Source organism: Trachypithecus francoisi, unplaced genomic scaffold (genome assembly GCF_009764315.1).
Source record: "Trachypithecus francoisi isolate TF-2019V2 unplaced genomic scaffold, Tfra_2.0 Lachesis_group12, whole genome shotgun sequence".
Taxonomy (NCBI): Eukaryota; Metazoa; Chordata; class Mammalia; order Primates; family Cercopithecidae; genus Trachypithecus; species Trachypithecus francoisi.
The window spans coordinates 110,257,114-110,275,291 of record NW_022681457.1 but is presented as its reverse complement, the minus strand read 5'-3'; the positions used below and the strand labels follow the sequence as shown (position 1 = coordinate 110,275,291).

The 18,178-nt window shown below is 46.0% G+C and overlaps 1 protein-coding gene across 1 annotated transcript in view; it reads left to right on the top strand.

Moving 5' to 3' along the window:
• Window positions 1-4,975: 4,975 nt before the first annotated feature.
• KAZN (kazrin, periplakin interacting protein) overlaps window positions 4,976-18,178 on the top strand; it is a 511,204-nt gene continuing 498,001 nt past the window's right edge. The window contains exon 1 of the mRNA XM_033228238.1: window positions 4,976-5,524. Coding sequence (XP_033084129.1) covers window positions 5,299-5,524 — 226 coding nt within the window. The 5' untranslated portion in view covers window positions 4,976-5,298. The remainder of the gene's footprint in view (window positions 5,525-18,178) is intronic.

Sequence of the window (18,178 nt, the reverse complement as noted above, 5' to 3'; positions counted from 1 at the left end):
CTGTCAGCAATGGGTTAGGCTCTAAGCCTTGATTCTTGATTCTTGGTAGGAATTTCCTTTCTCTGAGCTAGAGGGAAGTTGGTTTTGCAAACTTTTCAAAATGCCCAGGCAAGCTTTGATGGGCAACAAACAAACACACATGGCACAGTCGGCTCATTCTGCTCAGAAAGATTGGACAATGTAGGTAGAGGCTGGTGACCACATATGGGCCGAGGTTTGGATGGGGTTGGGCTGCTTGGGAGTGACAGCAGCAGTGACAGTGGAAAAATGACAGCAAGTCCCTGTGAAGTAGACCCATTTTCTGTCTTGGTTCTTAACATCAGCCTACTGGGGTGTGAGATTGGGACTATTTTGGGAACATGCAAAAGGGGGAACCCTGAAACAGAACCCACAGTCCTGCCAAATTCTCATAGTTGTGGATCCCATGGAAATTCATGTGGAAAAAGAAAAAAGTTGTGGAAAAATAAAAAAGAAAGGTAGACCTTTTTGGTTTAAATCAAGTATACCCACAGAGGCTAATTGATTGCAGACTTTCTATCTATCTAAGATCTAGTCCTTTGGTGTGTGGGTGAACGTAAAGACACACAACTGGAAAAAGCCCCTTTTTTTCACGTTAGGAAAAAAAACTCTGAAAAAATAAACTTCTTAAAATCCTAGAAGGCACCCCAGGAGCTTCTAAAGCAAGCTTCTTGAAACCTCAGAAAGGGGTTCCGGACCGCTCTGGAACCCCTCCCCCAGCAGTTTGCAGGTATGTCCCAGGACATGGGTGGTAAATGCCTATCAGCACCCCCAGACAGGCAAATGGGCTTGCAGAGGGGGTTAGGCCAGTGGGAGGGGACACAGATTCCGCTGACCAACTGGACCAACCAAGGCACTTAGAACTGCTTAGTGTGACTTTGGGAGGCCAAAGCAGGTGGATCACGAGGTCAAGAGTTCAAGACCAGTCTGGCCAAGATGGTGAAACCCCGTCTCTACTAAAAATACAAAAATTAGCGGGGGATGGTGGCAGGCACCTGTAATCCCAGCTACTCGGGAGCCTGAGGCAGAGAATTGCTTGAACCCGGGAGGCAGAGGTTGCAGTGAGCCAAGATCGCACCACTGCACTCCAGCCTGGGAGACAGACCAAGACTCCATCTCAAAATAAAACAAAACAAACAAAAAACAAACAAACAAACAAAAAGAACAGCTTAGTATATCTGCAAACCAGGATTCAGTTCTTTGCAGTCTTTCAGTTACCTTATTGGGGGGAGCATCAAAACTACAGAACTTTGTGGGTCTTCAAAAGGGGAATGCCGTGGTGCAGCCATTGTGGAAACATATTAGCAGTTCCTTGAAAAGTTAAACATAGCAACTGTTTTCCTCCTTGAGTGGTGGTGGAGGATGGGGATAAGAAAGGTAGACCTGGCTGGGCGTGGTGGCTCACGCCTGTAATCTCAACACTTTGGAAGGCTGAGGCAGGTGGATTGCTTGAGGTCAGGAGTTCGAGACCAACCTGGCCAACATGGTGAAACCCTGTCTCTACTAAAAATATGAAAAATTAGCGGGGTGTGGCGGCCCGCACCTGTAATCCCAACTACTCAGGAGGCTGAGGCAGAGAATCTCTTGAACCCAGGAGGTGGAGGCTGCAGTGAGCTGAGATCGTGGCACTGCACTCCAGCCTGGGTGACAAAGTGAGACTCTGTCTCAAAAAAAAAAAAAAGAAAGAAAGAAAAAAGAAAGAAAAAAGCAAAAGAAAAAAGAAAGGTAGACCTTTTTGGTTTAAATCAAGTATACCTGCAGAGGCTAATTGATTGCAGACTTTCTATCTATCTAAGATCTAGTCCTTTGGTGTGTGGGTGAACGTAAAGACACACAACTGGAAAAAGCCCCTTTTTTTCACGTTAGGAAAAAAAACTCTCAAAAAAAGAAAATTCTTAAACTCCTAGGAGGCACCCCAGGAGCTTCTAAAGCAAGCTTCTTGAAACCTCAAAAAGAGAGGGATGAGAAGGGCTCAAGGAATGAGTCTGTCTTTTCTCCTTGTTAGTTTTTTTTGTTTTGATTTGAAGATTCCAGTGTGTGGGAATAATCTCACCGAAGAGCAAAATGAGTAACACTGGGTCAGTTTGTTTACCACACAAACACACTCACACGCATTCATTTATAGAACACTACTATGGGCTAGGGTGGCAAGGATGCAAAGATGAGTAACATAAAGAGCCAGATTACTAATCCTCCTTCCCCCACCCACAAGTTCCCAGTGAAGTGGGAGAGAGACATGTAAACAGATAAATTACTGTTTCTTCTGCTGAGTGCTATACCAAAGGTGAGAGCTCGTGCGTGCACACACGCACACACACACACACACACACATGGTCCTCTAAATAGAGCTACTTTTAACCGTTTCCTCAGAAGCCCTAGTTCCAGAACATTCCCATCCCCTCTCTTTGTGTATTTGTATATATGACTTTTCGATTGAGGTAAAATTTACATAACATGAAATTAAGCACTTAAAGAATTCAATGGCACTTAGTACATTCACCGTGTTGTGCTACCACCACCTCTGTCTAGTTCTGAGACATTTTCATCAATCAGCACAAAGTAACACCCGGCACCTATTAAGCAGTTACTCCCCATTCTTCCCTCCCTGCAGCCCCTGACAAACACCAGTCTGCGTCCTGTTTCTATGGATTGATTTATTCTGGATATTTCATATAAATTGAATTGTATAATATGTGACCTTCTATGTCAGCTTTCTTTCACCAAGCATAATGTTTTGGAGCTTCATCCACGTAGTAGTAGAATGTTGCAGTACTTTTCATGGCTGAATAATATTCCATTGTTTACTGCAATTTGTTCATCCAATCATTTGTTGATGGACATTTGGGTCATTTCTGCCTTCTGGCTACTAATGAACAGTGCTACTATGAACATCTATGTACAAATTTTTTTGGATATTTGTTTTGGACATATTCTTTTGGACATATACCTAGGAGTGGATTTGTGAGTTGTATGGTAATCCTATGTTTAACTTTTCAAGGAACTGCTAATATATCCACAATGGCTGCACCACAGCATCCCCCTTTTGAAGACCCACAAAGTTCTGTAGTTTTGATGCTCTCCCCATAATGGAAAGACTGCAAAGAACAGAATCCTGGTTTGCAGATACACTAAGCAGTTCTAAGTACTTTGGTTGGGCCAGTTGGTAAGAACTTGCGTTAATGAGGTTAAGGTCAGGGTTCCATCCCCACACTGACCCATTAGTTGAGCAGCGTGGACAGAGTGAAGAATTGCGTCTTCCTGCCACATGCTCCACCATCGAATCCTGCCCTCTTGCAAAAGCTTGTTAGTGGTCACAGGGGAATGGACCAAGACTGTTTTTATGGTTCCACATAAAAGCCTCCTGAAGAAATCTATTATCCAAGGCCTCCTGAAGGCACAGCGGGAGGAATTTGCAATCAGATGATTACTTTCTTCCAGTCCTGGTGTCACCTGGTTTCTGCGGGCCTCTTAAGTAAATTGCTTAACCCTGTGCAGAGCCTCAGTTTCCTTATCCCTAAAATGGGAATAATAATCCTCACAAGACATAAGAATGTATAGAAAAGCACTCTGCATGCAGTTTTTGCTTGGTTCTTTTTTTTTTTTTTTCGAGACAGAGTTTTGCTCTTGTTGCCCAGGCTGGAGTGCAATGGTACAATCTCAGCTCTCCACAACCTCCACCTCCCAGGTTCAAGCGATTTTCCTGCCATCAGCCTTCCCAACAGATGGGATTACAGGCATGCACCACCATGCCCGGCTAATTTTGTATTTTTAGTAGAGAGAGGGTTTCTCCATGTTGGTCAGGCTGGTCTCGAACTCCTGACCTCAGGTGATCCACCTGCCTTGGCCTCCCAAGTGCTGGGAGCCACCGCACCCGGCCTTTGCTTGGCTCTTACGGGTTTCCTGTAAGAACGTTAAGGGTGGGCAGCCTCATTCTTCCTTGCAGCACCCCACTGGCTTCTGCAATCTGTTCTTTGCTGCTCTCCGGAGGTTGACGGAGCTGGAATGGTGGCGCCCTGTTGACCAGAGGGTTGCTGGCTGTTTTAAATTGTCCTATTTGCATGGAATGAAGCTTGCTATGGTAACAAGGTCTGGTGGCTGGAATCCAGGGCCCCAGTGAAAAATGCAAAGCCTGTGGTCTGGGAGAGAAAGAGGAGCTGGAAAGGGTATATCAACGTCAGGTTACCTCAGTTCTTCTGTGAAGAGGGGATGGGCAAACTGAGGCAGCAGGGCTCCACTCTTTGGTCCCAGTAGAAGCAAGGGAAGAAGCCCCATCGACGCCTTCCTTCTTATCTCTCAGCCTCATCTCTGTCCCCGCTAATATTCAGCTAAGAAGCTTAGGAGCTGGTTAAGGCTGCTCCTGCACCTGGGTGCACACACAGGGCTAGGGCTGTGGGGAGGCGGGAGCACGAGCGGCCCACGCCGAGGAAGGTTGGCGCTCCCTCCGGGGGTGGGCAGCGCAGGTCTGGCCGGCGGGTGGGGGTTGGAGAGTGAGAGGCACGCGGGGCACCAGCTCAGCTCCTCTCTGGGGATTTCGTACTCGCAGTTTAAGGAACCAGCGGAGCACCAACTCCACTCCTGAGCTGGCGCAAGCGTCCCCCTCCCCTGGAGATCCACCCCTGCTCCCCTCTGAGGCCCCCTTTCCAAGTACCCTCTCTTCCGAGCACCCAGCGCCTCCCCAACCCTAGCACTGCGCGGGGAACCAGTTCTTCAGGGCGGGGGCTGCCCCACCGCTCCAGGGAGGGGACAGAGGGCCGGCCTCGGTCCAGGCGACCCCCGCCACTCGCCAGGGGCGCCACCTTGGCCCCCTCCCGGCTGCCGCCCGCCGCCCCCGCCCCCCAGGGGGGTGTGTCTCCTAAACAGGGGGGCGCGGGAGGCCAAGGGTGCCCCCAGCCGCCGACCCAGACCCCCTCCCGAGCGGGCGGCGAATGGTAGGCTCCATTGAAAGAGTGCCTGGCGGCGCGCGGTGTCCTTCTCGGAGCAGCTCTCGGCGCCCGCCCGCCGGGGTCTCGGCGATCGCTGCTCCTCCTCCTCCTTCTCCTCCTCCTTTTTCTCCTCCTCCTTCTCCCCCCGCCGCCTCGCCACCGCCGCGGCTCGGGCTGAAGGCGCCGCTGTCATTCCTGCGCCGGAGGAGCCGGCGCTGCCGGTGCCTGGGGGTCGGGGCGCGGGCGAGCCGGGCCGCGGGGGACCCAACAGGTAGAGCCGGGGGTGCCCGGCCGCGCGCCCCCCGCGCATCATGCAGCTCTTTGTCACCTCTCTCGCCCCCAGGCCAAAATCCTGAGCATGATGGAAGACAATAAGCAGCTCGCGCTCCGCATCGATGGGGCGGTCCAGTCGGCCAGCCAGGAGGTGACCAACCTGCGAGCTGAACTCACGGCCACCAACCGGAGACTGGCGGAACTGAGCGGCGGTGGCGGCCCCGGCCAGGGCCCGGGAGCCGCGGCCAGCGCCTCGGCGGCGGGGGACTCGGCGGCGACGAACATGGAGAACCCCCAGCTCGGAGCGCAAGGTAGGATCGCCCCGGCGCCCAGGGCGGAGGAAGGCGAGCGGAGCACGGCCGGCCTCGGAGGTGGCCGGGGACCCGGGGTCCCCCACGCCCGGGGCGAAATCGCTTTGCATTCTAGCTTGTAACCCTTTCCGCCCGGTGGTGGCCACCGCTGCTCCCCGGCTGGGAGTTGCAGGCTGCTGTCATTCACGAAAACCCGGGCGCAGTGTGCACGGGGTCACACGGTCACACCGGCCCCGGCCAGCCTGAGCGAGGCGCAGCCTGCAGGTCCCTTCTGGCGTCAGAAAGTGCCCTTTCCATGGCACCAGCCCCCAGCTCCGTGGCAAACTTTTCATGCCGGGGCCTTTTCCCCACCCCCCGCAGGAGTGAATGGCACAGTTCCCCCACTTCCTTAGGCTCCTTCCTTTGAAATGACTCTTTCCCAAAGAGAACTCCGGCTCTGCCGCCCGTAGTTGGGATAGAGGATTCGAGTGCTGTGCACTTTTCTCCGCGGATGCCAAATCCCTTGGCTCAGTTGCATCTGGACTTTATTTTCCTCTCATTTGAGGTCTCGCAGGCATTGGAATCTATGGATGCAACAGTAGATGCTCAGCTCAGCAGGGAGTTTGAATTTCCGAAAATATAAACACCGAGAGCACTTTCCAGGGGGATATTGTAGACCTCAAAGGTTGAGCGGTAGAGAAATGAAGGCTTAGGGTGGTGGGCTGCAGGGAGCCCCTGTTTGAAGGGACTCTGCAGTTTAGAGAAGAGGAAGAAAAAGACAGTTGGTTTGTGTTCACATTGACAGAGATTAAGCTCTGAACCCCCCTGCAAGACATAAAGGCAGATGAGGCATCCCTAAAATGTACTGTTTGGTTTCTGTGACTTGGAAAGTAAAAGGGTAAGCAGGCTTTGGGGGATTTTTTTTTCTTTTTCCCTAATTGCCCTTTGAGAAACAGTATCACTGGTTATTAATATCATTTGAATTGCAAATTAAACTGCTGAAATCCAGAACAGGACAGAAAAAAAATCTCCAGTCCATGAGGGCCACTTGTCTAAATATGTCACTTGAAGTACAGGGTACCAATTGCTCAGTGGCTCAAAATGATTTTCTGGTTCTGCTGTCATTTCAAGAGCTTCTCTTGAGTGTTGAGAGAGTCTGTTTTCCTAAGAATCTGGTTCTCTCCATCAGTCTCTGTTTCCACCTTATCTTCCTGGGAAGGTGTGCTTTCTTTGATGTGAGATGTGAAGCCTGCCCGTGTGCAGTTTTATGTCGAATTCCAAGTCAGATCTTAACTTGGTACTCCGGGAGCCTGTCGGAAGTCTTGGGAATCGGGGGGAGTACTTTGGTAAGGAAGTAGCCATGATGTAATGGTGAGAAGGTGTTGTGGTCCTAGTGCTTGCTGCAAGCTTGACATGTGGTTATTCTTGTCATCCCTTGCGATGTCATTGTGTGTGAAAGAACATTCTCTACTGGAACCTGTGCAAAAAAAAAAAAAAAAAAGAAAAAAAAAAAAAAAAGAAAAAAGAAAGGCAGACTGCAAGGTAATGCTTCACTTTTTATAGGCAGAGGCTCTGCTAACATTAAAGAAATAGCTAAGAACTGGCATTTTGCTAAGAATCAAAAGCTGTATAGTAAAGGACACTGAACAATGCTCATTTATTTTCCACCGTCTGCCCCCTTCTCAGCGAAGGAAAAGTTAAGTGGCTTTTTATCTGAGTCCTGGGTCTGGTTGTAGACTGGGCAGGCTAAGGCAGTCATCGCAGTGATGATATACACATGCTCAACTTGGAAACTGACATACTTGCGGATGGTTAAATTGTTGTAGTGGAACAACAGGGGGCTATTTCCTTGTTCTTTTTTCCTACACAAATGCACAGGGCTGTGGAAATATAAATGGCTTTTGGATCTCTTGCATATCCTTAAAAACACGTAAAACCAGCAGCTCCCATATGCTCTCAGGACCGTGCCTGCCCATGTCAGTGACTGTCTGTGGGTGGTAGGATGAAGGGTGGTCTTGATTTCTCCTCTTTGTACATTGGTATGTCTCAAAATCTTTACTAGGGGCACTTTGCGATTTTTATAATCAGAAAATAAAATGTTAAAAGGTTTAAACTCTACTTGATTGTTGGCCGCATAACCACCTAAATTGATGTGCATTTAAACAGATGTGATGGTTGAAAAGAAAACAAACCCCCCATATAAGTTCAGTGGGGTATCATTTACTTGTCTGTAGCAACACTACATGATGCATTATTTAGCCTCTGTAAGTTTTGGGGACTTTTTTTTTTTTTGATGGAGGCAGTAGTTGTTTTGGTTTGTTTTTGTTTTTTTCATAGCCTGTGGCAGCATCCTGCTAGCACAGAAATCCTCTGCAGAGGTGGTCTGGTAGTTTCTTTTGCCATTGCTTTCATTATCCTAAAAAGAAGCCTTGAGTTCTCACACAAGTTAATTTTAAAGTGTAATTGATTGGATTCCACTTGCTTCTTCTTAATACACCTCCAGGGAGGCTCCCAGAGGCTCAACTGCTCAGAGTTTCTGACTGTTCTTCCAAATTAGTCTGTGTTTTCATTTTGTCTGTGTTGGTGCAATTCAATGGGCTCAGACCCTAAGAGTATTTAAGTGCTATTGAGTTATCAATTTTCAAATCAAGGTTTTGAGTAAAATGAGTATCTTTGCATTTCAAAATGCAACAGTGTAAGTCATCTTTTAATGAAAGGGCATTATGCACATATTAAATGCATGCTAATGTACTTTTAATAATACTAGTAGAAATGGTTTTGAGAGTCACCTTTTGCTTCCTCTGCCAAGAGACTGTTAGATTCATTTTCAACTGTTTTTGGTTTTGTTGTTTTAATTATTTTTTTAAATGAATGAAGCAAGCTCATCAATCCATCATTGGCTGTTTTGTTCCAGGGATGACAACTGGCAGTAGGTAGGTTGGTATCCCCTTTTGATGAAGAAAACTTGGGTTTTCCTAGCGGGTTAATGCAGTGTGTCATTTAAACAAAATATTAACTTGGTTGGTAGCGCCTGTGAGCTGGCATGGTTGCTATGTAACAGAATCTAGAAAGTGAACTGCTGAAAATCTGGGCTTTCGGCACTTCGGAGGATATTCTTTCGGAATCCGTGTTAAAAGAACTCCTGGCAGCCAGCCCATCTTGTCTCTCCCTCCTGCAACTGAGTTGGATAATCCCTAATGAGAATGCTGGCATACAGTGCAGAGGGCGTCCGTGCAGGATGGCACATTTCAGAGCTCCAGAGGCTGCCTTTTGCGTTGGTGGGGTCACGACAGCCTTTGACAGGTGGACAGAAGGAGGCTTGGAAAGAACAGAGCCAAGCATTTGTTCCAATTCGTCTTGTTGTTGGTAGCCAGAGAAGGGATTTGTTTAAAGTAACATTTCTAAGCTGTTTTCCTCAGCATAACATCTCTGGGAAAATGTGTTTAAAATGCTTGCTGTTCTTTGAGGGGAAAATGTAGCAGTTTGTTTCTCTGAAAATGTTTTATCTGATGAATGACTAATATTAGATTCAATTGGTTGCTTTGCTATGCATAGAATAAAACAATTAAGTGCTACCATACCCAATTCAAATAGGTGTTAACTGTATATAACAAAATACTTAATGTCCAGTAGGATGTATGCCTACTGTCATTAGTTTTCTTTTTTAAAGGAATAATTGTATTTGTATTCCTATGCAAGTGAATGTGCTGATAGCATCTTTCTTTGGTGTTGAGGACTTCCTGCCTACTGCATTTGTTAGAATGGGATGGAGGAAAGGGTCAGTTTCCTGTACCTTTGTACATTTCCATAAATACATGCAAGTTGTATTTTTCTCTCTAGGCATTAAAATAGGCTGTTACTTAAGGTCTGACAGCTCTTATCTACCATTACTACAACACTGGAAACTCTTTCGTGAAGTATAAATTACCTTTGGAGTGAATTGAATGTGTGAGTAGTCTGCGGAGACGCTAGACACTGTCGCTTTGCAAAATAAGTTCTGTCTTCTGGCATCCCCTTCTCAATTCATTCTGCCTCTGCTCTTGTTTTCCTAAGCAGACTTTTATCTTTTTTGAGAAAGAGAATTTTCAAATGGCAGAGAGGATGGAACAAAATGCTGGGGAATCTCGGACCTTCTGTTAGCTTGCCCCTAAGTTACAGAGCTCATCAAGTAGCCTGTGCCTTGGTTTTCCAGCCACATCAAGGGGCTGAAATAGAGCGTGTCTTTTCCTTAACTGGTAGGCTGTCGTGGGATGGGGATTCAGACTTCTCCCTGAAAATTATCATGCGTGGTCACAAAGGGATTACTTACATATCAGTACAGTGTGGTTGAAATTACTTATTGATTGGGGATTATTTACTATCTTTCCATTGTCTTTGGAAAATGCCTTCAAAGGACCTCTTAAGTCAAGTCTCTGGTTCTGGTTCATTTCATGCCTCCAGCGTGCGCTTCATTATTTTTAGTGGTTTTCCAACACCTCTTTGATGTACCCCGGAAGTCTGAGCTGACCTGACTTGTCTAACGGGAGCCTGGTCACATATCTTCCAAGGGTGAGGCGTGAGAGGCCGTCTCCATCCCTTCACCCTTTTACTCCTCAAGAAGACTGTTGGCACTTTTTAGGAATCCTATAGGGTTATAATGTGTGACTTCCTGGCTGCCAGTGAGTTTGTAGCAGATGGGCTTGGCAGGTGGCAAGAGCTCATTGGAACTTTGCCTGCTCACTGTGCACATCATATGGGGCCCAGAAGGTCAAGCTTGGGATTTGGCCACGTTCACTGCATGTTTCCTTTATGTATTATATATCTATATATTCATTCCTGGGCTGTGTAGATAAGGACAGTGAAATCAACATGAACTCCTCTGTTCTTTCCATACCTTGATGGTTTGCCTGAAATTGGTCCCTGACTTCTTACCCCCCGCCATATATCAGGCAAGAGCGGAACTCGTTCTGCCTGCTGAGCCCAGAGAATGGCTTTTTAAGCGATATTGCATGTGGAAATAGGTCTCAGTGTTTGGGCTGCATATCAGGGTGAGTAGCACACAATATGGCAGGAGTGTCACCGCCAGCAGTCATTGCTCTGCCTTGGTGCCCTGAATTGCAGGCATAGGGGGTTCAGGCAGAATCATTTAGGAAAGGATATCTTCCCCGAAGCCAACAGGGTGGCCATCCACAGGGGCAGATCATACTTGACGATTCATAGCAGCTAAGAGTTCTGCTGACCCCTGTCACCACCCTCTAGTTCCCCTGCTACCACCCTCCAGTTCCCCTGCCAGTCCCATCTCAGTTGTGGAGAAGCTGGAAGATCAGGGAAAGGAATACCTTCTTCTGCCCTGTGTGGTTGCACGACACCAGAACATTCTTGCTTGTGTGATGCAACCTTGATCTAAGTGGTAGAGGCGAGGTTGTGCTCTGTGGGTCTTCCTGCTACCCCCTTGGAGTCCTAGGCTGCTGGAAACGTGAAAGAAGCTGAACGTAGTTTTAATGAGTTTGGCAAGAACAACTGTTTGAGCAGGTGGCTGCTGTGTGGTACGAGATCATTGGTGCTAAATTTATTCTGCTGGCTTTGTAGACTGGGTCCTGCCAGACCCTTGGGTCAGGCTTCCGAAAGGTCCCTGCCCCGTTACTCTCTGATGAGTTGAGACCTCAGCACTGGAGCTCAGATGGAGCTTGGAACAGGCAGTCCTGCAAGCAAAGAGCCCCAGGGCCTCTGCCTACTTTTCCGGTCAGGCTGGAGAGGGGAGAGAAGTTGGGGAGAGGAAGTGTCCTGCCCAGCTCCCTTCTCCTCTGTCCTCTTCCACCGCTGCAAGTGCTGTGGTACCTTTGTGGGGATGTAAAGGCCTTCCTTTCCCAATATTGCCTCTGCTCTACAAATTGTGTGAAGTAATGAGTTATTAAGAACAGAGCACCCTTTTAAAGAAACTGATATTCTCCACTCATCTTTGCATACCTCATTATTATTGTTCTCAGAACTTACCTTTTGGGTACGCCACAAGACGCTGGGGATTCTGGGACCATCTTGAAGCATGTAGTATTTTTCCCTTTGGTCAAGGTGAATAGTTTAAAATAGCAGTAAATGAGAACTAGTTTCATTACTTTGGTCAAACTTTTTAATAAATAATAATATGCACTTACAATATATCAACTACCCTGGCAAGTGCTTAACATGCATTATTGAATCCTGAGGACAGCGAGGTGACAACTACAGCTGGCCCCCACCGGGCACAGTCAAAAATCTGTGTATAACTTTTGACTCCCCCGATACTTAACTCCTACTAGCCTACTATTGACTGGAAGCCTTATGATAACATAAACATAGCATAATATAAACCGTTAACAGATAACATAAGCAGTTGACTTACACATATTTTTATGCCCTATGTGTTATGTATTTTATAATTAAGTAGAGAAATCAAGTAAGCTAGAGAAAACAAAATATTGAGAAAATCAAAAGGAAGAGAAAATATATTTGCTATTCATTAAGCAGAAGTAGATCATCATAAAGGTCTTCATCCTCATCATCTTCATGTTGAGGAGAAGGAGGAAGAGGAAGGGTTGGTCTCTCTGTCTCAGGGGTGCCAGAGGTGGAAGAAAATTCACATATAAGTGGACCTGCACAATTCAGACCTACACAATTCAGACCTATGGGGTTCAAGGTCAACTATATAATGCCCGTTTTTCAAAAGAGGAGACTGAGTCTCAGAGAAACCAGATCACTTGTTTGCAGTGAGATAGTGACAACTACAACGGTGATGATAATATCAGACTTCGGCATAGCGTGTACTCTGAGCCAGATACTGTTCTAAGTGATTTTCTGGATTAATACATTTCATTAATGCATTCAGTCTTCATAATGACTTATTGGGCAGGTACCATTCTTGTACCTATTTTCCATAGGAGAAAACTGAGGCAGAGATGACACATTTACTTGCCAAAGGGCGTATGGTCAGGAAGTGACCAAGCTCTGGCTCTCAAGTCTACGCTCTTATTCATTCCACTTTGACATCCAGGGTCACTCAACTGCCACATGACTGAGCCAGGAATGCAAACCCACTAGGTCTCTCTGCTGTTTAAACCTGTGTATGCTTCTCTGCCCTGTCTCCTGAGTCAGAAGCATCCTTTGGCTTGTTCCATTAGGAAGGTTCATGGAGCTGTAGCCTTGTCTCTACTCCTGATTAATGTTTCCCTAGACTGGTGGTAGTTCCTGGGTCCTTACGGTAAAGTCTTATGCTTGAGAGTTAGGGGATCACTCAGCCTCTCAGCCATCAACTGACAAAGAGGGGACTGGATTCTGTTTGCAAGATGGGCAGCCCAGGGGCCACTTATCACTAATGAAAAAGACTATTTTCATCCTGGACTCGGAGCCTCCAATTTCTTGGACTTTGTGTGTTTCATCTCTCTTAGGAAGTATGAGTCCAGGCAAAGCCAGAATCTTGTGGCAGCCTTATTCCCCATCCATCCCATGTCCTTTCTTTTGCCTGAGTTCTCTCTCTGTGGCTGCAGTAGCCTCCAGCACCCCGAGACCATGCCCAACAAAGGACTTATTAACCTCAAACAGATACCTTCATGCTAGGGTTTCTTAGCCTCAGTACTATTGATATGTGGAGCAGATAATTCTGTGTTCTCAGGGGGCCGTCCTATATTTGTAGGATATTTAGCAGCATTCCTGGCCTCTACCCACTAGATGACAGTAGAACCCTTCACACCCCAGTTGTGACAACCAAAAATGTCTTTAGAAGTTGCCAGATGTCCCCTTCAGGTCACAATTTTCCCTGGTTGCAAACTGCTTTTTATGCAGTGGTGTTAGAGGAGACGTCAGTCGTTAGTCTTGGAATGACAGCTCTGTGAGGTCAGGGAGTTTTGTCTATATTTTATTGTATCCTCAGCACTTAGAACAGTGCTTTATACATAATATAATAGCTCAGTAAATACTTGCTGAATGAGTAGATGGATGGATTGATGAATACTAAATTATGAGGTGTGTGGATTTGGTCTACTTTATACATGGTATCATGAGGATCATTGATTTAATGATCAGATGAATTTAACTGAGTGCTTACATACCATATATTAAGCACTGTTTCAAATTCTTTATCTGTAATACCTCAACTAATCCTTTAAACCACCTTATGAGATAAGTACAGTGTTTGTCATTTCACAGATGAGAAAGTTGAGGCACAGAAAGGTCACGTGACCTGCCCAGGGTCACCGAGCTAGCAAGTGGCAGAGCCAGGATACAAACACAAGCCGGTGTGATTCCAGAGACTGCCTGGCGTCTCCACCAGGATGCTCTGGAGCTTGGTGTCCTTTTTCCCGTTACTGCCCAAGAAGCCATTATTGTTCTAATGTTGGCATTGTGGCAGTTATAATTAGGATTTGCATGTCAGACACTAACTCATTCATCATCAATCCTCAAAGTTCTGCTGGACAAAATATGCTCTGTCACTGCTGGAGAATCCGTAGCCAGCAAGGACTCCTGTCTGGCCAGAGGTAAGAGGACTGCTTAGTGCTGAGCCATGTTCAGATGTGAGAATCTCTTCTCTCTGCCTCACTGCTGGGCTGTGACCAAAGAGAATTGCAGAGAGGACTTGACCTTCCTACCTTTTGGGGAAAGGGAACAGTGGACCCCAGAGCTTCTTAGTGGAATTTGGACTCATTTTTAGCAAAAGGGCTGTTCCAGGATCAGAACTGGGGAGGCAGAGAGACTTTTGAGATCACCCAAGGGGGCAGTAAGAGCAATAACCAGTGTTCGTTGAGGCTTCCCCAGACACTGTGATGAGCTCAACAAACATTTTCTCAATTTACCTTCATATTACAGAGAGTTAGATATTGTTATCCCCTCCATTCCACAATGAAGACATTGAAGCTTAGAAGAGTTAAATTGCTTTTCCAAGTTCTGGAAAGTAGTCCACTAGTGAACAGAAAAACAGGGGATTAGAACACAGGTTCCCACGTTTGGCTGACCCTGGAATCTGCTCGCTTCATTAAGATGAGAATATCCAGATGTCACTGTCAGGTAGCCCAAAGACATGCCAGTAGGATGGTTTTGCTTTTTTGCTTAACGCCTTCCCTTCCCCTTTTTTTCTTCCTTTCTTCTTCTTCCCTTCTCTCTGTCTCCATCTGTTGTGAGAGATCGGGCACATAGGCCCAGAGACCACAGATTTAATAAGATGGGGACTGAGTTATCTTGGACTCATAGCCTCACAGGTACAACTGACATGGAAACATAATTTTCTAATAAAGGTCTAGATGGGTGTAATGGAAAAATAGACAGTGAAGTGACAAATGCAGGAGCCCTCACAGATGTGCATGACAATGGTAATATGTAATAAAAACATGCTGGAAAATACATTAATTTTACCACTGGAGGTTCAAACTGGCTGTGCTAGATTATTAAAAAGTACCACTGTTTGGATAGATTGGTATCAGACACTGCAGAGAACAGCTAGTACCTGGGACCCTCTCCCCCAGAGAAAGAATGCATCTTAAGGAGAAGGAAGATGTGGATGTTACTGGGTTTAGGTCTTGAATAATAGTTTTTCTGTCCTCTTTTCAAAGAGAATTAAAAAAAGATGTGAATTTCAGGACAGAAATACCAGCATCTTTTAAAGGAAGCTCACCCTTTGTATCATCTCCCCAGCCAGGTCTCAGGCTTCTGGTCAGCTGCAACAAATGAATTCGTTCATTTTCCTTGATTAACTTGAACATGGTGTGTTTAAACCATTGAACATGACGTATTTGCTTTAATTTGGCAAGTGCAACTTGGAATACAGTGGGATTAATATCATCTCTTTTTTTTAATCCCCACTCTTGCCGTTTGAAATTGGCAAGAATACACTCACCATTTCTTGGTGGTGGTAAGGTAGGAGAGTTAGAAATTTGATACTGGCCCTGGAGAGTGCAGTTGTGGGACCATAGAGCATGATAAATGATACCTGGGGAAACATGACCTGGAATTATATGTGTATTGATTATCTTAATAAATGTGCTCATCAACTGGATTGCTTTTCCTATTCCTATAAGGTTTACTATGTAAAGCAAGAAAAAACAGTACTATTCAGTGCATCTTCAGTATTTTGGTGTTAACAGAAAGACAAGGCTTGGCTGCCATTTTGTGGGGATGGCCAGCCTGTTCTCGGGCAAACATACTCACAGTGCCCTGTTTGCAACTTGACATGGTACCAGGCAGCCCTGCTGGAGAAGAGAGGCATGTTCAAGTTTTAATGGAAGTCCTGTAGAGAAGGATCATGATCTCTTGGTCAGCCTCCACAGGTTGGGTCATTCTCATCAGCAACTACAAAAACAAAATAAAACAAAAACAACCTTGTTTAAACTCGTCTGGTCAAGACCGGGGTTGATTCTACCATGAGTCAACTCAAAACCCACCCTCTAACTCTTTCAGTGTTATCACATTTATTATAAAACAAGAGCTTGGTGGAACATCAGTTTACAGAGCTGATGCTCAGCACGCTTTTTTCAGGATTCTCCTGCATTTATTCACTTTTCCTCTTTTCTTGGCAATCGAGAGGGCTCCTTGGAAGCACTATAGTCTCTCTACCTAGCCATCTCTTTGCAGTGTCCAAAGAGTTTCACAGGCATCATCCCAATGGACCCTACCAACTGGTCCATGTCATTGAATTGAGGTAGACACAGCAGTCTATTTCTCAACTCAGGAGAGTGAGGCACAGCAATTTAAATTGATTTGTCTAAGATTGTTGAGCTGGGTTTTGAACCAACTTGCCCTGTCTTTCCCCACGCTAAGAGCAGGCCCAGCTGCACAGTGTGGGAGGAGACTGCCCCATAGCTCATGGCTGGGTGAGGTCTGACCTTGGGTGGGCCACTCCCTCCTGGGCATGGGCCACTGTGTCTTGTAAGGCCTGGATGGAGACACCATCACTTCAAGACTGTGCCCTCATACTCTGAGCCTCCTGTCCAATGAGTGGCCCACAATGAAAGGGGAATCCATTTTTACAAATGAATCCAATTTTTTTACACTAGATTCTTCACTCTTTTCAGTGGGGTTTTACAATCATTTGACTTCTCTTTCAATGACCTGTTTTTTTGTTTTTTTGTTTTTTTGTTTTTTTTTTTTGAGACAGAGTCTCATTCTGTCACCCAGGCTGGAGTGCAGTGGCGCAACCTTGGCTCACTGCAAGCTCCGCCTTCCGGATTCATGCCATTCTCCTGCCTCAGCCTCCCGAGTAGCTGGGACTACAGGCACCCGCCACCATGCCTGGCTAATTTTTTTGTATTTTTAGTAGAGATGGGGTTTCACTGTGTTAGCCAGGATGGTCTTGATCTCCTGACCTCGTGATCCATCCGCCTCGGCCTCCCAAAGTGCTGGGATTATAGGCGTGAGCCACCATGCCTGGCCCCAATGACCTGTCTTCTTAATGCCTGAGCTTAGAGTTTCTCCTCTTCTAGTTTCCCTAATAAACAGTTAGGGATCTGTAAACAAGGTCAGGGATTACACCAGGAGAATGTCCTGTTTATTTCAGTGGCCTAGATCTGACAATGGCTCCCCTGTGGAGAATTGGTTTTTTTTTTTTTTTTTTGCACTCTATACCATCATAATTTAAGATATTTTACTCTGGAAAATACACCTGTGTGGAGACTGGTAGATGTGTGTATTCTTTGGGTGCCGGGGGCAGGATTTAGCAAACACAATAAATCTGCCTAATTTCTCTCTCTTTTTCACTATCCCTAAAGGGAGATCCCATTAGACCTTTAGAAGCTCTTTTATTAGGGTCTTTGGGTTAATATGCAACCAAAATATGTTGGTTTGAATTCTCTAGCTAACCTGTTGGTTGTTTAGATGCATGTGGTCACTTTCGCTGTGGCTGTAACTGCCTGGACAGCAAGTGGTCCAGCTTCATGCCTAGATCCTGGACTCAGGTGAATGGAATTTTATCCGCAGATCACAAGCCAAGAGTATGGCAGAAAACTCAGGGAGATTGGAATGGGGCATTTTTTTCTGTGCATCTTAGAGGAATGGAAGGGAAGGTATCAACCCAGTGGTCTCTGCAGTGGAGCAGGTGACCAGCTGAGGTCCACTGACTCCTAAGTGGCAAGTCCAGGGGCTGGGACTCTGATCTCTGTTTCAATTCCAGTGCAACAAGGAACGTTCTTCTGGGCTTTCCCAACTTCTGACAGCAAAATAGAAATAATAGGCATTGGAACTTCATTTGAAGATCTATTTATAATGGATTCTAGAAAAGTAGAAAGTATTTTTGAGGATCAAAATGTGTTGGGGCTTTTGAGTTTTAGATTTGTGTTAGAATTAAATGCATAAGAGTATGCACCCTCCCGAGGTGGGAGGATTGCTTGAGCCCAAGAGTTCAAGATCAGCCTGGCCAATATAGTGAGACACTATCTCTACAGAAATCTTAAAAATTAGCTGACCTTGTTGGCGCACACTCATGGTCCCAGCTACTTGGGAGGCTGAGGTAGGAGGATCAACTTGGGACCAGGAGTTTGAGGGTGCAGTGAGCTATGATTGCACCACTGCACTCCAGCTTTGGTGATAGAGCAAAACCCTGTCTCAAAATAATAATAATAATAATAATTAAGATTTTCCCAAACTAATGGATATTATAGTTATTAATATAGGCATAGACGAAAGTGCTTCTTGTTTTGAAGTTCATTTTAGTGCTTCCCCTTTATGACTTCAATAGTGGAG